The sequence below is a fragment of the Leuciscus leuciscus genome (genome assembly GCF_965113295.1).
Source record: "Leuciscus leuciscus genome assembly, chromosome: 14".
In the NCBI taxonomy this organism is placed as follows: Eukaryota; Metazoa; Chordata; class Actinopteri; order Cypriniformes; family Leuciscidae; genus Leuciscus; species Leuciscus leuciscus.
The window spans coordinates 13,106,437-13,121,451 of record NC_138738.1 but is presented as its reverse complement, the minus strand read 5'-3'; the positions used below and the strand labels follow the sequence as shown (position 1 = coordinate 13,121,451).

Sequence of the window (15,015 nt, the reverse complement as noted above, 5' to 3'; positions counted from 1 at the left end):
TAGACAACAAAGAAATGAAATGAGTGAAGAAATTAAACCAAACCTTGTAATCACTGTTTCCTTTGCTTACATGAAGCAATATCATACATCTCGCAAGTTATTTTGGCAAAAACGACATATAACGAAATTCAAGGTTATTTTGGCCAGAAGTGCGTTACTCGCAGCCGGACTATATCGGGTCTATAGTTAACCTAGACGGTGAAATGACAGCTATTGCTGGCTGGGGCTGTTCAGGACAGTACTAAATATACTAAATACTAAATATGACCACAAACGATTGTTACTAGCATAGTGCAAACAGTGGCAGCTAACACTAGTCCATTTAGACTAACATACGATGTTGTCTGCTTAAACAGTTCAATTGCTGGTCATAGTTCTGAAATTACATATACGAAACTGTGGGAATAGCTAATTATATAATCTCAGGTCAGGAGAAGAATTAGGAGGATTCGCTGTCACCACCAACCTACTGTGAAAATGCTGCAAAGTAGCATCATCTTTGAGATAGGCTAATGTGTGCAAATCAATCTTCTCTTTTGGCTATGTGAAAACTGGAGAGCAGAGCATGAAAGGAGCCTGGCAAGATCAAACATGAATCTTGATGAAGGAAAAAACATTGTCACACAAGAAGTGCAACTTCAGCTTTGCTCATGTTACAATTTATTCTATTACTAGCCTGTAGCACGTACACATACTGCTCCCAAACTGTACCAGCATATTAAACAATAGGCTACTTATTTATAAAAAAAACATTCTAGAATGAACTTTACACCTCTGAGCCCGGACCCTTTAAGAGATTAGGGATGACATGTTGTATGCGCTATGTCTAGCTTAAATGGACAGTATTATGTAGAGTTTATGACTCTGAGCACAACCTTTGTCACTGAATACCTGGGTTAATGGTGTTGTGCTTCCTGTGTGTACATTTTGCTATATAGACCTTTGAGTCAGCAAATAACATAATTGAAGTGCTTCTTTCATTTGATACAGAATACTGTATATGCCTTGTGGCAAGATGGTGGAAAACAAGCATTGAAATATAGTGACAAACAACAAAGCCTTAACTGACTCCCACTGAATGTCATTTATCAGTAAAACTGGAAATATAAAAAGCTAAATTGGCTGTCAAGAATTGAAAAATATTTGCCATCCTGATTAAATATTTTTTACATAATATATTTTCTTCATCATTCAGTTTCTTTCAGCACCCAGATAAAAAGGACCTTGTCAGGACTAGTAATGTAAGCATCACGTCAAGCCCATTGTAGAAATAAATTTAAGCCTGATAAATACTGCAGAGAAATGATTACTTCTCAGTTTAAGCTGTCCTTGCAGCATCATTGATGTATTTGTTAGATTGGCTCATTCGATATGTCTTTTAATATTCATCTTCCAATTACATGTGTGGAGCTTGTTGACTTCAAAGTGATTGCTTATGGAGTACAACCATCAAAGACGTTCAGGAACAAGACAAAACAGACAGGGAGAGACTACAAATGGCTTTTAATGGGTCTGGCAACACAGACAACGATCATATGCGATCCCTTTAGGATTAAAAACACTTAGGCATCTAGTCAATATCTAGTATTTAAAATACTAAACTGATCAATGAAAGACATTATGAGGTGGCTTTGCATCTTTGATGCAGAAAATAAAGACTGATTGTGTGCTTGTGCATTACTTGAGAACTCAAGAGGGTTTCTGTTTTGTTTAGCCCCACGACCTCATCAAACTATAATTACAAAAATTAGAAAGACAAAAGAAGCAAATCTCCAGTACTTTGAATGAAAAGATGGTTTTTCAAGCATAACTGTCAAGCATAAAGTAATTGATCTTGTCTCGTCCACATGTGGCATCACTGTTGTCCCTGATTGATCTTGATCAGACTCTTACTTTTTTGGATGCTGTTTAAAAAACAAAACAGGTTGCATGACATTAGACTTAATGAATATTGAACAGAAAAATATCTAGGTTTTAACAGGAAATTGAAATTAGTATTTGGTTTAATACAGGGTTTATACATGTACACTACTATTTCAAAGTTTTGGTTTGGTAAGGTTTTTTGTTTCTGAAGAAGTTTCCAATGCTCAGCAATGCTGCATTTATTTGACCAAAAGTACAGTAAAAACAATAGGCTAATATTGTTATAATTGACAGAACTTAACCATTTAAAAGAACTTATCTATTTTTATATTTTAAAATGTATTTTATTCATGTGATAGCAAAGCTAAAATATTATAGTCTTCAGTGTCACAAGATCCTTCCGATATCATTCTAATATGCTTAGGAAAAACATTTCTATCATTATTATCCATGTTGATTATTTGATGAATAGAAAGTTCAAAAGAACAGAATATATTTGAAATAGAAATCTTTTGTTTGTGAAAACCTGTTTGTGGTTTGTCCCTCCTGACTGACTGTTGGAAAATTCTCACCACTGCTGACCGGGAACAACCCACAGGCCTTTCAGAGATACTCTGACCCAGTCACCTTGCCATAACAATTTGGCCCTTGTCAAAGTCACTCAGATTCCTGCCTATTTCTATTGCATCCAACACGTTGATTACAAGAACTGATTGTTTGCTTACCATCTAATCTACCAATACCTTAACATGTGTCTTTGTTAGGAGATGAGCAATGACATTTGCTTCACCTGTGACTGGTCATAATGTTTTGGCTCATATATATATGCACTGATCAGGCACAACAATAAAACCATCTGCCTAATATCTTGTAAGTTCCCCCTTATGCAAAGGTAAACGACACACATGCACCCGACCATCCACTTGATCTAAAAGATGATTCATCAGAGGCAACTTTCCATTGCTCCATTGCAACCATCTTTCATTGCCCCATTGCAACCATCTTTCATTGCCCCATTGCAACCATCTTTCATTGCCCCATTGCAACCATCTTTCAATGCCCCATTGCAACCATCTTTCATTGCCCCATTGCAACCATCTTTCATTGCCCCATTGCAACCATCTTTCATTGCTCCATGGTCCAGATCTGACGGTCATGTGCCCATTTTAGGCACTTTTGGTGGTGGACAGGGATGCATGACCATGCAGCAAACTGTAATGGACTGTGTTTCCTGATAACTTCCTATCATGGGCAGCATTACGTTTTTCAACAAATTGAGCTAAAGTAGCTCTTCTGTGTGATCGGACCAGACGGGCTACCCTTCAGTCCCCACATGCATCAATGAGCCTTGGGCACCCTTGACCCTGACGCCGGTTCACTGTTTGTGCTTCCTTGGACCACTTTTGGTACAGTAGGTACTACTACTGACCACTGTATACCAGGAACACTTCAAAGTCATGCCGTTTTGGAAATGATCTGACCCAGTTGTCAAGCCATCATTATTTGGCCCTTGTCAAAGTCACTCAGATCTTTTTGCTTGCCCCTTTTTCCTGCTTCCAACAAATGAAATTCAAGAACTGACTGTTCACTTTCTGACTAATAATGATATAATCCAGGGGTGCCCAATCCTGCTCCTGGAGATCTAACTAATTGCAGAGTCCAAGATTCAACGCAACTCTAAATTGTAATTATCAATTGTTCCTGAAGATCTTAATTAGCTGGTTCAGATGTGTTTGATCAGGGTTGGAGCTGAACTTGAGGTTTGTCCTGAGTTCACTAGCTAGCTGATACGGAGAGCCTGACAGTCTCTGCCAAGTGGTTGAAACAGCACCAGGCCACAAGGGCAGCAATTTAAGGCTCCTTGCAGACAGTGGTTCAATAAATGCAGTGAATATTAGCATATTTAGTCTTTTTTTTTTTTACCTCACAAAATGGCAGATAATTAACCTACAGTTTTCAGATAGAATGGAGGAGACTGAAGATCTATAACTCTCAGAGGAAAACTGTGTGCCAGGACCTAATGGAATTCACCTCCTCAGAACAGGTCATCAAATCAAAACACACCGCAAAGCTCCTATTGTATAAGCTCAGTGGGATTTTGGATATCAATTTGGATACAAGTCATGATTTACTTTCCATTCTCTTAAGATGTGCTGCAAAGCACATCTAAAGGGATCAGATATGGAACTGCAGGGCTGGCATTACATTTCTGAAAGAAGAAAAGACCTTCACAATAATGGGGTGCATGGTGTACCAGTGTACAAATCTAATCAACCTATACTGCTGCACCTTTGCTCTCTAATAAGCATCCGCTCACACATCTGCAACGCTGCGATATATCACGCTTAAAGACTGCATCCAACAGAGCGAACAGGCTTCCTGAGAGACTGCACTCATAGCTTTCTCCTCACAAATATACGTTTCTATGGGAATAATTCTCAGACTCTGACCTGAGCTGATTTGTCTTTATTTTCAGGAGCCTTATTTTTCGGTGCACTTTAGAGAGAGGGGAAATGGCCTGTGCTCTCAGAGATGGCTCACTGGACTTTATAGGCTGAAATGATCTCAGTGTTGACACACGCTTAAAAAAAGCCATATTTCAGGGAATAAAATCAATTTACATAAGGGTGTACCATTAAACGCATTAAAGAACCTTTGGTTAGAAAATGAAGCTCTACAAATAGAAATGCACATGATTACATATAATGCCTTTAATCAGTATCATATACACATAATGCACTGGCCATCTGTAGATCTATTTGGGACCAGTAAGACTGAAAGTGTTTATTTAGACTGTATTTTTCATTTTATTTTTTATACATTTTTCATTTAAATATTATGAAAGAATTATCCTATGCTCACCAAGGCTGCATTTATTTGATGAATGATACTGTAATAGTTTGAGATTTAACCATTTAAATTAACTGCTTTCTATTTAATATATTTTAATGTGTAATTTAGGACTTTGATGGTAAAGGTGAATTTTCAGCATCATTACTCCAGTCTTCAAATAATACTCACTTTTATTGCATAACATTTTGTGGATACTGTTTATTATTAATTAATAATATATATAATAATATATTCAGATAAGTATGTGTTGTGAAACACTGTCACTCACTGCAGCACAGAGGGCTTGGTCTAGGTCTGCAATAATATCTTCCTCATCCTCCAGGCCCACCGACAGACGAATGAGTGTATCACTGATTCCCAGCACTTTCCTCTCACTCTCAGGAACTGAGGCATGAGTCATAATCGCTCTGGAAAAGAAAAGTGCACCATGGGAAATGGAAGTGAATGAAACGAGTTTCTTTTTCTCCAGTATAAATCATAGTAACATTGGTGCAGGTGCGATATCAAATAAGATGTAACTAGATAATTCAGTGACGTTATCACTTGCATTCTAGTGAATTACTTTGTGAGCCATAAGAATCATTAATCCATCACACAATGATGTTTCAAAAGTCACCTGGCAATTAACCTTAACTTTGTTTTTATGTTGAAGGCTGACTATAATAGCCTAAAGAAATGTTACATTAGTTCTTGCTGAATAATGTTCTACAATGACGCCGAAGGCTCAGACAACAAAAGTGTTGTTTCTGCAATTTCCTTTATTACAGTGCTTGCGCCTCCTTGTGGCCATCCAAAATCCAAAAGCCCACTTGAGCAATTTTTTTAGGGATTAAACATTTATTACAACCAAGCACACTTGTTTCATAAACAAACCAAAAAAAAGTGAATATACTCAATGATTTTGTTTTCCTATATGCTCTAGATTTAAATGAAATCTTCCCTCAGAACAGTCAGTGGATTTGGATAGTGTTCTCAGTACTTACGGGTGCTCTGCTAGACTCTCAAAACCACCAAGACTTTCAGCAAGCGCAAACAACTGAAATGCAAAATACAACATAGATTCTTTAAAAATGTAGGATGGAAAAGATTTTCAAATAATATGTAGTTTCAACGCACCTTCAGATTGCTGAGGAAAGTTGAGGCGTGCTCCAGTTTTCCTTTAATGTAGAAAGTGACCATCCCAGGACAGCCTGTGCACTGTCTCTTTGTCAGCTCGTGCTGAGGGTGAGATGGAAGACCTGGAGTAAAAAAAGATGACAGAGAGTCAATTAAATCTGACTGGAATCCCTCAATATCAGTTAATTTAAACAATAAAGTTCAAGGTTGGCCACAGGTATAATACCAATGAGGTCCCTACACTACTATTCAAAAGTTTGAGATCAGTAAGATTTTTTTAAATTAAATACTTTTATTCAGCAAGGACACATTAAACTAATTAAAAATGATAGTAAAGACTTAAAAGATACAAAAAATACAAAAATGTTCTATTCATAGAATCCTGAAAAAAAATGTAACACAGTTTCCACAAAAAAAAAAAGAAAAAAAAAGAAAAATCGTTTTCAACCGTGATAAGAAGAAATGTTTCTTGGGCACTAAATCAGCATATTAGAATGATTTCTGAAGTATCATGTGACACCGAAGCCTGGAGAAAAGGCAGCGAACCCTGCCATCATAGGAATAAATTACTTTTTAAAATATATTAAAAATTTAAAACATCATACTGTTTAATAATATTTTTAAAAATTACATTATTTTTGATTAAAAATAAAAAATGCAGCCTTTGTGATCATAAGAGACTTATATCAAATACATTAAAACATCAACCCTAAAATTTGTGGGTAGTGTATATAAATTCACAATATCACACTCATGCAGAATTATTATCGACTCAAACATTTACCATTGCATTCATTTGAAATCTTATTTTCAGATGGGTTATTTTGAGCAATCACCAACATATGTCAAATCAACCCAACATACACTTCTATGTAATGTGAGGATAATAACACAGACACCTGGGAAGACTACTCTGTCCACTCTTGGGTCGGCCTCTAGAAACTGTGCCGCTGCCAGTCCGTTCTTAAAGTGCTGCTTCATTCTCAGGTGCAGTGTCTTCAGGCCCCGGTTGCACATATAACAGTCAAATGGAGAGGGAACGGCCCCAAGCTCTGAATTGAAGATAGGAGAACAGAGATGAAAATAAACTTCTACTTCTGCTATGCAAATGACTCAAGCTCATTTTCAGTGTTACCGTCAAAGACAAATATGCAAGGTGATATATTGCTATATAAGTGCCTTACAGAAAGCAGAAGATTAATCATCACATCAGGACTGTAACAGTTGGGAGGTGTGAGGTGAAGTTGATAAAATTACAGTTTGCTCAAATTATACATTAATAAGGAAGATTTTCCTGACACTTTCTCTGAGCTATGCACTTCGAAATCAAGAGGGAGTGCCAAGGACATTTGAATAAATTACATTTTACATAACTGCTTAGCAAAGAGACTATAGGTAATAACAAAAGATACTAAATCAGGTTATTACCTTCACCTGAAGACAAGTAACTTTCCTTTCAAGTGAATGAAAGGCATTTGTCTTGTTCCTTACAAAAGACCCCCAATAGGGTAGATAAAAGAACTTCATTCTTGCAGAATTCCTTGTTCGCAGAATTAGATTTGAAAATTACACTCGGTGTCTCTCTCTAGCATATTAAAACACAACATCTTCTCTATATCTATGTACATTATAACACTGAACTGAACCTTTAACAGTCTTTGGTTTGGCTTTTATTAAATAATATGATATAAACTGCTGAAATACACTAATACACTACAGCCATTTTGATCTTGAGTCACAAGGCCATGTCATAAAGAGAAGAGCTGTTTGCTCAAAATAAGGATGTTATCAGACTTTAAAAGTTTCAGTTTAAGTAGAGCCTTACCACTCTGAAAAAACCTCAGGCGTTCATAGACGTCCGCACGGTTGAGAGAAATCAACCCCATGACAACATCAGTGTGTCCTGGAATTATATAGATCATTTTAACTTTGATCAAGAAAATGTACAATTGTATAAAAGGTTTATATCAAATTTTGTTTGTTTTTACCATTCATGTATTTTGTTGCAGAGTACATGCAGATGTCTGCTCCAAGTGCAAGAGGGCGCTGTTCCAGTTATGAGACAAATTGTGAAATAATTAAATGAATACCTAGTTCTGTAAAAGGAAACTCTATCCTTGCACTGGAATATTGTACACAACACTTAATCAAATTAAACTTTTAATTTACAAAGTTAAGTCACCTTTTATTTTGTCTTTCATATCCCTAGTTATCTACTCTAAGTCATTAAAAGACCATCAAAATAAATGTGTATACCTGGAAGTAGGCTGACATGAAAGTGTTGTCCACAACAACAATTATGTCCTTGTTGTGCGCATGGACAATATCTGAACAGCCCTGAATGTCCACAACCTTCATAGTAGGGTTTGTGGGCGTTTCAATCCATAGCATCTGTAGAAATGGGAATATTACCCAATTTTATTTCAAGTAGTAATTCCCAGAGCAAATGAAAGTTCTCCCAAAAAATAAAATCCTGTCACTAATTTCTCACCCTCATGTCATTTCATTCACACCCGTAAGACCTTCGTTCATCTTCGGAACACAAATAAAGATATTTTTGATGATATCCGAGAGCTTTCAATCCCTCCATTGGGAGCAACGCAATTTACACAATCACAGGTAGTAAAGACATAATCCATGTGACTCCAGTGGTTTAATTTTAATTGTATGAAGTGACGCGAAGTGCTTTGCTTCTACCAAAAAAAAACGATTTACCTCTATATATTTGTATAGCGCTTTTCACAATACAGATTGTATCAAAGCAGCTTCACAGTATTAAATTAAAATAATACAACAAGGTTTGTTTCTAGTGGAATTTATTGATTGATAAAATTAAATTAAATATCCCCAAAATATCCCCAATGGGGGATATTTACAAAATAATATTATCCAAAGCACGTTCAACAAACAACTACTGTTGAGTCAACACAACACGTGTAAATTGCGTTGCTCCCAACGGAGGGACGGAAAGCTCTCGGATTTCATCAAAAAATATCTTTATTTGTGTTGCGAAGATGAACAAAGGTCTTCTAGGTGTGGAACGATATGAGGGGGAGTAATTAATGACAGAATTTTCATATTTGGGTGAACTAACCCTTTAACATACCCTACTGTATGCTGTCAGGTTTAATCCTGTGAGCAAATATTTCTCCATCCACCCTTACTCACAGTAATTTTGGCAGAGCTATTTACTGGAATATCACAAAAACTAATAGCATTCTTTAAAAAAAAACTGCTTTCTCTGCCAGGTGTACCTTTGTATTTGGTCTTAAAGCTGCTTTTAGCTCGTCTAGCTTTGTGAGGTCAACAAAAGCGACGTCAATGCCATATTCCACAGCTACTTTTCTGAAATATTGGTTAGTTCCTGGTGGGGAAAAACGTGACAGTCTCAGTGTCTCTCTCAGCTATATCTCAGTATTTTACTCTCTTTTCTATCAAGTGTAATAGTTTCAATTGTTTTTTAGGAGCAGTAACTCACCTCCATAAACATCATTCATGCATATAATTCCATCTCCCGCCTTAAAAAGATGTGTAATGGTGAAAGTCGCAGCAGATCCAGAGGCAAGAGCGAGACCTATTATGAAAGTCAGAGCTTTAGGTTTATGGCAATGTCATTTGTAGATAATATAAATGATTGTGTGTTGGTGCACTCACAGTATTGTGCACCATCCAACGCAGCAACTGCTTTCTCAAGACAGTTTCTGGTTGGATTTCTACACCTGCTGTATTCAAAACCCTGGCAGATAAAACATTAGAGGAAAAAAGTGTTGAATTCAAAATACTATAGAAAAGTGATTTGAATTGTGCAAATAAAGTGTCAAATATGTGAGTTAAATTTAAAATACACAAAAACTGTCAAAGGTGCAGTTGGTACAGTTTGCGGTGTCTTTATGAAGAGAGAGTTCACAAGCAAACCTGACCTGGCTGTTCTCATGACTGGTGTGTTTGAATATTCAATCAACTTGCAGCAGAAAACCATTCTGAAAAGGTATCCTAAATATTTGTCTCTGTTGACTGGTCCTAGAGGGGTTTGGGGCAGGGAGACCAGTTTGAATCAACTAAGACCATTTGCAACTAGCTATTTAAAGTTTTTTTCAGATGAGCAATTGAACATAATAATGAAGCATTTGACCTCAACCTGTTGTGTTGTTTAATGTCAAGTTAATTTAACTATACAGTTTTTACCAAAAAAAAGCCGACAAGTTCTATATCTTTAGTTTACCCTACTGAAAACAAAAACTTAAGCCGGCCTAGGTTTGTTAGTCTTCACGTATGGACAAGCTGAAACATGCCCAAGGCCCCTCTAAACCAGCCAGCAAACCAGACCATCTAAAACCAGTTACTAAGCCAGGATTTTCAGCAGATTAACTCCTTTAAATCAAGAGCTGAGTTATTAATGTAGTTAACCGTGGCATTAGTTTATATTTACATATAAATTCATTATTTAAAAAAAAAAAAAGCACAGTAAAAGTCCTGCCATGTTCATTTCACATCACATCCATTTGGAACAGCTCTAATCACAGAACCTATACACGAACCGACTGTGTTCACAACACAATCTCTAAACTCAAATCTCGGACTAATACGAAAAACAAAACTAGGCTCATATATCATATCTAGGCTCAGTGTCAACCCCTTACAATTTACCGCATGTTTTCCCGGACCGTGCTGTTTAAAGGTGGTAGACAGTGAAATGGGAGGCACTACGGCCATAGAGTTCCACTGCTCCGGCTCTGAACCAACGTGGATCGCATCTGTGGCGAACGATTTAAAGACCGGCTGGAAGCCGGCTGAGGCTGAGCTGCTGTCGTTCTGCCTGTGTGAAGCCATGACGATGAGATACAGTCAGTGTTCCGAGAGCACAGAAGAGTGAACAGTGTTTCAGCAACAAAACCGTTATACGCCAATCACTGTCTCTGTGTGTGTTTAAGGGCAAGCAGTGGATTGGCGATTTATAAGGGGCGTGCTGGGTCACGTTATTCATTGAGATTGTGTAATAAGTTGTGTTATATAATGTTTTTTATTCGTACAATACTGTAAATGATTACACAGAGGTTTTATTAACAGAATATATTTAGAAGCGGTATAAAGACTGTGACTTTAACGTGGGTTAAATTAATATTTAGCTCAACAATATAACACTTAATTCATAAACTGTCATGCTAGTAAAAAAAGGAAAAGAAAAAAGCCATAGATTTTGAGCTGAACTGTGTGAACTGGAGCTTTTTAACGGTTTACAAGATCTCCAAGAGTCTGAAGTGGGATGTTAGTCAACAAAAAGACATCAGGAAATAATATAGCCTAGTGGGGAGAAAAAGTATTTTACACTGCCGATTTTGCAGGTTTTCCTACTTACAAAGCATGTAGAGGTCTGTAATTTTTATCATAGGTACACTTCAACTGTGAGAGACGGAATCTAAAACAAAAATCCAGAAAATCACATTGTATGATTTTTAAATAATTAATTTGCATTTTATTGCATGACATAAGTATTTGATCACCTACCAACCAGTAAGAATTCCGGCTCTCACAGACCTGTTAGTTTTTCTTTAAGAAGCTCTCCTGTTCTCCACTCATTACCTGTATTAACTGCACCTGTTTGAACTCGTTACCTGTATAAAAGACACCTGTCCACACACTAGTGATGGGAAGTTCGGATCATGACTCTCTTGTTCGATCTCATTCATCAAAATGAACTAAGCTTTTTTCGAGTCATTTCGTTCATTTAAGGGGCTTAAATGTTATACTTTTAACAGGCAAATTCCCCGAACACATCCACCTACGCAATCTTGATCATATTCTGAATTAAGAAATCATTATAATGCAGTCAAAAATAATTTACAGGGAATATAAATAATGACTTTACCTTCCGAGTCTTTCGTTCATTTGTCACGTTCATGAACGACTCATCACTACCACACACTCAATCAAACAGACTCCAACCTCTCCACAATGGCCAAGACCAGAGAGCTGTGAAGGACATCAGGGATAAAATTGTAGACCTGCACAAGGCTGGATGGGCTACAGGACAGGCAAGCAGCTTGGTGAGAAGGCAACAACACTGTTGGCGCAATTATTAGAAAATGGAAGAAGTTCAAGATGACAGTCAATCTCCCTCGGTCTGGGGCACCATGCAAGATCTCACCTCGTGGGGCATCAATGATCATGAGGAAGGTGAGGGATCAGCCCAGAACTACATGGCAGGACCTGGTCAATGACCTGAAGAGAGCTGGGACCACAGTCTCAAAGAAAACCATTAGTAACACACTACGCCGTCATGGATTAAAATCCTGCAGCACACGCAAGGTCTCCCTGCTCAAGCCAGCGCATGTCCAGGCCCGTCTGAAGTTTGCCAATGACCATCTGGATGATCCAGAGGAGGAATGGGAGAAGGTCATGTGGTCTGTTTAGACAAAAATAGAGCTTTTTGGTCTAAACTCCACTCGCCGTGTTTGGAGGAAGAAGAAGGATGAGTACAACCCCAAGAACACCATCCCAACTGTGAAGCATGGAGGTGGAAACATCATTCTTTGGGGTTGCTTTTCTGCAAAGGGGACAGGACGACTGCACCGTATATTGAGGGGAGGATGGATGGGGCCATGTATCGCGAGATCTTGGCCAACAACCTCCTTCCCTCAGTAAGAGCATTGAAGATGGGTCGTGGCTGGGTCTTCCAGCATGACAACAACCCGAAACACACAGCCAGGGCAACTAAGGAGTGGCTCCGTAAGAAGCATCTCAAGGTCCTGGAGTGGCCTAGCCAGTCTCCAGCCCCGAAACCTGAAGGATTTGGAGAAGGTCTGTATGGAGGAGTGGGCCGAAATCTCTGCTGCAGTGTGTGCAAACCTGGTCAAGAACTACAGGAAACGTATGATCTCTGTAATTGCAAACAAAGGTTTCTGTACCAAATATTAAGTTCTACTTTTCTGATGTATCAAATACTTATGTCATGCAATAAAATGCAAATTAATTACTTAAATCATACAATGTGATTTTCTGGATTTTTGTTTTAGATTCTGTCACTCACAGTTGAAGAGTATACCTATGATACAAATTACAGACTTCTACATGCTTTGTAAGTGGGAAAACCTGCAAAATCGGCAGTGTATTAAATACTTGTTCTCCCCACTGTACATGCCTCTGTTCTGCATATGGATTTAAAGACATAAGCTATATTTCCAAGCATTTATACTGTCGCTCCGAGCAAGATGATGCATGGTTGGATTTTAATACAATTTAGCGCAATATAATAGGGGCTTGATGTATTGTAGTATTTATATATTCAAATACATTTCTACTTATAATCCCAGATAGCCTATATGTTTATGCTTTAGATTTCCTGCATAATTATATATATAAAGAAATCTGTTTTGAGACCTTTTTCAAAAACATAAAAAAAATCTGAATTATTCCAAACTTTTGACTGCCTGTGTATAGCCTATATTTAAAAAAATATAAAAAAAATTACAAAGGCCTGCCATTTCAAGATGACTGGAGCTTGAATTCTTATTCAATTCATGAATTGTCCTATTCATGAAACACCACGAGTTTGTTAAAGACATCCTCTGATAACTGAGTGTTAAGATAATGAGTGGAGTTGGTTTGCAATTACATCACAGCAGGAGAGGATAATATCCTATTAGGGCTTTCAAAGAGAGGCTTCTCTCACCAGATGGAGGTCAAAGTACATTCCAAATTCAGATGGCCTGAACTCTGCTTTGTACTTTATATAGTTTGGCATGATTTGGCAGACATGCTCTTCAACATTATTGCTAGAAGTTAATAAATGTATAAAAGATTAGCGTTAATGTTGACCAGGCAAAACAGCACTCAAACTCCCTGGTTTGTATGATTTCTTTTATGTTATGTTAACAATGGCTTTGGGCAAAGTCCAAGATAAAAACTGTATTTTTAAGAGGTGGTTAGAATGAACAAAGCTGCTCTGCGTAATGGATTGTAAAGGACTAAGGGAAAGAGAATAATTACTCATACAGTGTGTAAATAAGCAACAACAAACATTAACAAATCATACCTTTTGTCCTACATAACCATAATTATAATCTTTGGCCATTTAAACTTTCTGAGGATGTCTAATCTCTAAAGCCAACTGCTTTCTTAAACCAAATGGTTGGTTCAAAGTTTAACAGAGTAATTTTCCACTTGATCTATCTGAATGACCTTACATGGCCCGAGCTGCAAATGAACTGGCACATCTTCACAAAGACACTCTGAGGAACGAAATGTGTCATCATCAAATGTGTAATTAAACCTATAACATTTCTAATGTGATGCATAATACTGGCCAAAGTCCCTTTTCATTATTTTCTACCTGCGCATACGATGGGAAAAGATTGTTATTGTCCAATTAAGTGAAAAGTATTGAAAGAAACTAAAGTATGAAAGCAAAATAATTGAGAATTAAATGGCTATTCATTATCACAACATTTAGTCTGTCCTGTTGTAGCATGACTCATATAAAGTAAAGCCTTAATTTAATCAAATTGCTCAAAGGTCAGCTTTTAAGCAGGTTTTTCGGCTACGTGATGGTTAGAACTGACATTTCAGTTTCCACTTTTTTCAGGTACATTGCTTAATGCATTTGAATGTTTACAAGACTGTGGCATGACACAATGAAATCCAAATAATGTGTAGTCCCTGTATTATATTATAGTTGTTCTGATAAATGAAATGGCAACATATTTTTTCTTCCATATTGTGAAAAAGATAAAATGCAGCGTTGGGGCAGTTTAACTGCTCAGGGCAAACAATGGAGAACAACTATCACAAAACATAAAAACAGTTAATGGTCATCCAACAACACATTAAAAATCAATCGTATGTAAACTTTTGAACTGGTTCATTTGTGTAATCGTTCAGGACTGTACTAAATACAAACAAAATGTAATTTTTATGATCTTTATGATAAATGTATGACCCCAACCGATTGTTATAGCATAGTGGCAGCTAACACTGGCCCATTTAGAATAACATACAATGTTGTCTGCTTAAAAAGTTCACTTACTAGTCATAGATTTGAAATTATATAATATCATGAAACTGTGGGCTGAAGAGGAAATAAGTAGGCTATTTATAATCCCAGGTCAGGCAAAAAATTAGGAGGATTTAATGCTGCCACCAACCTTGAAAATGTTGCAAAGTTGCAAAATAGTTTAGAAGTTGGTC

The 15,015-nt window shown here is 37.1% G+C and overlaps 1 protein-coding gene across 1 annotated transcript; it reads right to left on the bottom strand.

Moving 5' to 3' along the window:
• Positions 1-1,486: 1,486 nt before the first annotated feature.
• LOC309473817 (cystathionine gamma-lyase-like) lies at positions 1,487-10,757 on the bottom strand. The gene is made up of 12 exons (XM_082135985.1): positions 10,480-10,757; positions 9,487-9,568; positions 9,311-9,406; positions 9,087-9,196; positions 8,089-8,223; positions 7,821-7,878; positions 7,658-7,735; positions 6,732-6,884; positions 5,833-5,954; positions 5,700-5,752; positions 4,985-5,123; positions 1,487-1,904 (listed from the first exon to the last, which is right to left on the bottom strand). The coding sequence occupies exons 1-12, from the start codon at positions 10,660-10,662 to the stop codon at positions 1,890-1,892; spliced, it is 1,224 nt and encodes a 407-aa protein (XP_081992111.1). The 5' UTR covers positions 10,663-10,757; the 3' UTR covers positions 1,487-1,889.
• Between the last annotated feature and the right edge of the window lie 4,258 nt (positions 10,758-15,015).

Coding starts and splice junctions, on each gene's coding strand:
- LOC309473817 (XM_082135985.1), bottom strand. CDS start 10,662: ATGGCTTCACACAGGCAGAACGACAGCAGCTCAGCCTCAGCCGGCTTC. Junction 9,407..9,486: donor GTTGGATGGTGCACAATACT/GTGAGTGCACCA, acceptor CTTTCATAATAG/GTCTCGCTCTTGCCTCTGGA. Junction 5,753..5,832: donor CTTTCCTCAGCAATCTGAAG/GTGCGTTGAAAC, acceptor TTTGCATTTCAG/TTGTTTGCGCTTGCTGAAAG.